The following is a 6462-nucleotide window of genomic DNA, read 5'->3' on the forward strand; positions in this document are numbered from 1 at the left end:
TTAGTGGTGTCTTAATCCAACATTACCTGAACTAATTGGATTCAGCATCATCTTATTGTTTGACCCAAACTTAGAGGATAACGATTGTTAATACCTACCCACTAATTCTCTATCACCAACCTCACATCTCATTTTTCTTTTTTTTTTTCTTTTTTTGTTTTCTTTTTTTTTTTTTTTCTTCTCATTGAAAGTTGTTAGACTTATTTAGATAAAATTAAAAGTTAAATAAAATATTATTTTTTAATATTATTATTATTTTAAAATATAAAAAAATTAAATTATTTATTATATTTTATATTAAAATTTAAAAAAATTATAATAATAAAATATTATGAAACTAAACTATTTATATATCCAAATGGACTTATATTATACGAACAAAATCTTTAGGCTAGACTTTAGAATATTGGTATTGGTTTCATCAAAAGTTTAATTAAATATAAAATATGATGAATTTCATTAAAAGAGAGCTGCATTGGATTAGCCAAAGAGATAAATGTGAAACTTTGAACTACAGTAAATGTATAGATTTCTTCAAATTTGAAGAGCTACTGTTCATTCATCAAATCTATTTTTTATTCATTTTTAATCTCTAATGGTCTTTTTTATTCACGTTTAATCTCTAACTATCTTGTAATAATAATATAAGAATCAAATTAAATTATTAATTAATATATGATTAGTGTAATTATAAAATATGAAAAAAAATATTATTATTAAAAAAATAATATTATATTATAATTTTGATGAATTCAATAACTAATTCAATGTGGAGTTATAGATAACGAAGTTTTAGATATATGAAAAATATGTAATTTTCATCAAAATTTAAAGATAAATTCAATGAATCTAATACTAATTCTCTTAAAATTTGACACCGTTGGCGTCACTCTTTCTCTCTTAATTATTATTTTTTTTTAAAAGAGAGAGAGAGCACTAGATTGGGAATGAAACACACCACGTGAATATTTTCTTAATTTTGTTTAAATTCTTATCGTCAAATATTGCATCAAATTAAATAAAGAATGAATAATAATAATAATAATAAAACCAATGAATTAGTACGGACACATTCTTTAACGAAGACAAAAAAAGAGGGTTAAAAAATAAGCAATTTAAGAGTTTTGTGAATTAAATTCAAAGATATCAACCAACGATAAGTTGTTCTTTTTTTTTTTTCTAATATCTTAATGATTTCATGAAAGTTGTAATTATATGGTTGAGAAGTTGGTTTAGAATATCATAAAGATCATCAGAAGAGGTTTGAATTTCTTTGAGAATACTTGAAGGATAAGTGTTTGAAAACTGCATAGTTTATACGGGAAGTCTACGTTTCTTCCGAGTAGAACGAGCGGTAACGTGATTTCATCCTTGAATTATTCAGCTTAATACAATGAGATCGTAGACACTCGAGCGAATATTAAAAATATAGAATAAATACGAACTGAGAGAGAGAGAGAGAGAGAGAGAGAGAGAGAGAGAGACGAATGATGAAAATGCAGAAAAGCATAAAGCAGAAAGCTGAAAGCAGAATGTAATGGAAAAAAAGGGTGCTTTAGGAGACACACATGAAACGTGAGAGACTCCATTCCAACACACATGACATGAGATGAAAAATGGGCTCTTCTGTGTGTTTTTTTTTTTTTTTCCTTCTCTGATTAAATCAGTAATCCACATTATCACTGCTGCCACTGCTGCTTGAGATTTATAGACGGAGAGAGAGAGAGAGACAGAGACAGAGACAGAAGCTGAGTTCAAGGAAGCAACTTCGGATCCAAAACCCACGCACTCGCGACTCTCTTTCATTTTCAGGCAAATGAGCACCGCCTAATCCTTCTTTGACACGCCCTTTCTTATTTGATTTGCTCTCGACCGCTCCGATCTCTCCTCTGTCCAATGGGAGCCCGTTGCTCCAAGTTCTCTCTCTGCTGGTTCCACTCCCACCTTAAACCCTCCGTCCTCGAATCCTCTGATCTCGGTATCATTATCATCATAATCATATTTTTTTCTCTGGCCCTTTTCTTTTTTGAGCTTGTGTGTTTAAAAGTGACCAGTTCCGTTGTTTTTGGTGGCAGATAATGGGGGCAAAAGTGAAAAAAACTCGTGGCCGAGTTTCATCGAGTTCAGCTACGAGCAACTCAAGGCCGCAACGTCCGGGTTCTCCTCCGACAATATTGTCTCGGAGCATGGTCTCAAAGCTCCCAACGTTGTTTACAAAGGAAAGCTCGATAATGGCCGTTGGGTCGCCGTTAAGCGCTTCAACAAGTTGGCATGGCCCGATTCTCGCCAGTTCCTTGTCCGTTTACCCGCTCCCGATTATCAACTTCGTTTTATGTTTTGGTCAAATTATCTGTTTTACTTTTCAAAGAATATATTTGAATTGATGGCATTGAATGTGGTTTAGGAGGAAGCAAGATCGGTGGGGAATCTTAGGAGTGAGCGATTGGCGAATCTGATCGGATGTTGCTGTGAAGGGGAGGAGAGGTTGCTTATAGCGGAGTTCATGCCCAATGAAACGCTGGCGAAGCATCTCTTTCACTGTGAGTGTTTGAACTGATCTGGGTTTAACGAGAAAGACCTAAGTAATTAGTAACTGTCTCTTTTCTTCATCTCCTTACATTGAACGTTTTAGCTTCGATCCCTGGATGATTAGAATCCTTGAGTTCTTAGTCAACTCTAAAACCTACCATAATATTTACTTAAAGGGTTCATATTTTGATGATTAAGTATGAAACTTCTAAAAAAATGGTTAGGAATTTGAGAATCTGAAGATCTTGATCCTCTGACCACCTGTTGTAGTAGAACTAAGGTACCCAGCATATGGTTATTTTTTCATGGTAACCTGTTGCTAAAATTGGTCCGTTCTGTTTGCTTTGGGTTATGGACTCTGTGTTTGAATTGGTAATAGGGGAGGCCCAGCCCATGAGATGGGCAATGAGGTTGAGGGTGGCGCTTTATCTGGCACAAGCGCTGGAATATTGCAGCAGCAAAGGACGGGCATTGTACCATGATCTCAATGCGTACAGGGTCTTGTTTGATCAGGTTATGATGGTTTTCTACACAACTATTTTGCTCGGCTTTTCAAATCTGTGCTTTGGTTTTTTAATTTTGGGTCGGCTGGTGAACAGGATGGCAATCCGAGGTTGTCTTGCTTTGGCCTTATGAAGAATAGCAGAGATGGCAAGAGTTACAGCACGAACTTGGCTTTCACCCCACCGGAGTACTTGAGGACTGGTACTTATACTTTGTTACAAGATTTGTCCAATCGGTTATTTTTTACATGAATGTTCGAACACATTTTTAATCAAGATACAGCATTTTTGGATTTAATGAGCAAGGGTTAAGACTGGAAATGTTGTGCCACTATCAAAGAAAGTTCTGTTTCAGATTAGAAGCATATTTAGTAAATATGAACGAACTAGGAGCCATAGGGGATTTGATTGCATTAGTAACTGCATTATGGTTGCTTGTCTAATTTTTTGGAATATTTTTAAGGTTTCTCCTTCTTATCTAATTTGATACTTCAGTTGGCAGCTTGATATGGCTTTGTAATAATAAAAGGCTAAACTCTCTCTCTCTCTCTCTCTCTCTCTCTCTCTATCTCTTCTTTATCTTGAACTCTCAAACATGGAGCTTGAATAATTTTTTTCTTTTACAACATAGCTATATTCATATTCATCGACATAAATTGTGGCTCGCATAAAGGTTACTGCAATACAAAAAGAAAAGCTAATCAAAAGTTCCTATATAATATGGTATGAAACAAGTGTAAACAATAAGGAGACGTTTGGATTCACAGGACATCTCAGCTCATCTCAACTCATCTCACTACTATTCATTACTATTCAGCAACTTTAACTCACAAATGTCACTACTATTCACAACTAATCTCATTACTATTCACAATCCATCTCAATTCATCTCAACTCATCTCAAATCATCTTCGAATCCAAACGTCTCCTAAGTGTACACATGGATCATTTGGTTTTCAGTTAAAGCAAAAGCAAAGTTCAGAATTTATTTTGTTTCTATACTTTGCAGGTAGGGTGACTGCAGAAAGTGTGGTTTACAGCTTTGGGACCATGCTGTTAGATCTTCTGAGTGGGAAACATATCCCGCCAAGTCATGTAGGTTTTCTTCGAAGTTCTCATTCGCGAATCTTCCTGTATTTATTGGTTGCAAAATAGACAGATTTTCTACAGCATACAATGTCATAAGTATTGTTCAATATTAATTTGATATAAGGTGCGTGAGTAAAATAATTTTCAATTAAATTTGAGTGCATTTCAAAATTTGGGGTTTCCACAATCTTTGTTTTGCTCGTAGGCACTTGACCTGATTCGTGGCAAGAATTTTCTAATGCTGATGGATTCTGCTTTGGAGGGTCATTTCTCTAATGATGATGGAACTGAGCTGGTGCGTTTAGCTTCCCGTTGTTTGCAGTACGAAGCTCGTGAGAGGCCAAATGCTAAGTCCCTTGTCATTGCTCTCATGTCCCTTCAGAAAGAAACAGAGGTACTCCCCCCCTATATTTGATAAATCTCTTTATGTGTCACAGTTTGTAGATTTGTCTTGTTGTATCTTCATCAGAACCATTTTGTATCTTCCACATTGATGATGGGAACATTATTTCCATGTTCCCATCATCAATGTGGTTTATTCTTCTAAAAATGTGATGTTATAATTTTCTCAATCATGGGTTTAGCCTTGTTCCTTTTCTTCTTACTTCTTTTTTGAACAATAAAAAATTTATATATAAACATCAAGGGTGCATAACCCATTAACGCAAGTAGTGAACAAGAGAAAACACCAATGGAAAAGTGAAGTTTAACATGGTCTTTGCTCATGATTTTTGCTTGTCTCAAATTTAAATATCCACGAGAAGCTATATTGTTTGTTAAAACTCCCCTGGGAAGACTAATTTCTCATTCAATCCTATTCTATCAGGTTCCATCATATGTTTTGATGGGTATCCCGCAAGAAACTGCATCCTCCATACAGCAACTGACATTAACACCTTTCGGTGATGCTTGCTTGAGAATGGATCGTACTGCCATACATGAAATATTGGAGAAGCTGGGATACAAGGATGATGAGGGGATTGCCAATGAGGTTTGCTATGCATGTCCTGCACTCCATTTTCTTTGTTAAATTTTGAAATATGTGGATATCAACTTTTGAATAAACATTATCAGCTGAGAATTTTCATTTCTCCACTTCCTTTCCAACCCTCCTCTCTCTCTCTCTCTCACAAAAAAAAAATGGAAACCGAAAATTCTGAAATCACAAAATGCCATTTCCTTGGACAATATATTATTGACATGTCAACGCTAATGTATTTTATCCTTTGAACTCTTTTTGCCTCTTTTCACTACACTTTTGCACTGATTCTGCTCGACTACTTTTCAAGTTGCAGCTTTCTTTTCAAATGTGGACGAGTCAAATGCAGGAGACCTTGAATTGTAAGAAGCATGGAGATACAGCCTTTCGAGCTAAGGACTTTGAGACTGCCATTGATCGATATACAAAAGTAAGTCCCCAGCTCTCTAGAAATCATTTTGGGCCGGGCTGGCTAATTGGGTGCACATAACTTGTGCAATGCAAAATTATAGAGCAAAGAAATGTGCTTTCTGTTGTCATGTGCATCTGAAAGGCAGATTGAGTAGTGGTTTGCCAAACTAAATTGGTCTCATTTATGTGTATGATAGATTTTAGAATGTTTTGCAGAGCATATTTGTGAAAATGTAGTGATTTGCAAAAGCATAGAGACATGGAAAATGTGCATAAGATTGAGTACATGTTGAGGTATAGGAGCTTTCTGGTTGTAGCATCTGAGATGCATGTGGTCATAGACATTTAAGAATTGGGTTCATTTGGCCGGGTTTTTTCTTTTTGTTTTCAAATCTTGCCGGTTTGTGCAAAAGGCTTGAGATGTTCTTTGTCTTGTGTAGTTCATAGATGGCGGGACCATGGTATCACCCACTGTGTATGCTAGGCGCTGTTTATCTTACTTGATGTGCGAGATGCCGCAGGAAGCTCTTGGGGATGCTATGCAAGCTCAGGTGGTGTCTCCTGAGTGGCCTACTGCTTTATATCTTCAAGCAGCTTGTCTCTTCAAGCTTGGGATGGATAATGATGCACAAGAGACACTCAAAGATGGCACAAACTTGGAATCCAAAAGAAACAAAACTTAATAGTGTATAGATTTTCTTTTCAGTTTTCATTTTAGTTGCTTTTTTTTTTTCTCACTTTTTTAATTTTCTAAATAGTTATGCTTAGTCTTCTGTATCTATCCTTCTGCTGTCTTTTGCCATTTTGAGCTTATTGCTGCATCAAAAGACTCTCGGAAAAATCACTGTTGATTAATTATTATGTTTTGGATGTTTATTGTAATCAGGCAAGAGCCCACTGGTCCCTGTCAATGATCATAATGGGAAGATCTCCGTCTTATAGTTCTGCAAA

The 6462-nt window shown here is 35.5% G+C and overlaps 1 protein-coding gene across 4 annotated transcripts; it reads left to right on the forward strand.

Annotated features, from left to right (window-relative positions):
* Window positions 1-1498: 1498 nt before the first annotated feature.
* On the forward strand, window positions 1499-6462 carry LOC109010718 (serine/threonine-protein kinase BSK6-like). Of its 4 annotated transcripts, none has more exons than XM_035688234.1 (11): window positions 1499-1978; window positions 2076-2296; window positions 2405-2540; window positions 2909-3042; window positions 3129-3234; window positions 4042-4127; window positions 4327-4515; window positions 4948-5112; window positions 5411-5530; window positions 5952-6198; window positions 6398-6462. In XM_035688234.1, the coding sequence occupies exons 1-10, from the start codon at window positions 1897-1899 to the stop codon at window positions 6192-6194; spliced, it is 1482 nt and encodes a 493-aa protein (XP_035544127.1). In that variant the 5' UTR covers window positions 1499-1896; the 3' UTR covers window positions 6195-6198; window positions 6398-6462. The 4 variants fall into 4 exon arrangements, with proteins under 4 accessions (XP_035544127.1, XP_035544126.1, XP_035544129.1 ...); XM_035688236.1 differs by having other exon boundaries at window positions 1500-1978; window positions 5417-5530; XM_035688233.1 differs by having other exon boundaries at window positions 5952-6462.

The sequence above is a fragment of the Juglans regia genome, chromosome 3, assembly GCF_001411555.2.
Source record: "Juglans regia cultivar Chandler chromosome 3, Walnut 2.0, whole genome shotgun sequence".
NCBI lineage: Eukaryota > Viridiplantae > Streptophyta > Magnoliopsida > Fagales > Juglandaceae > Juglans > Juglans regia.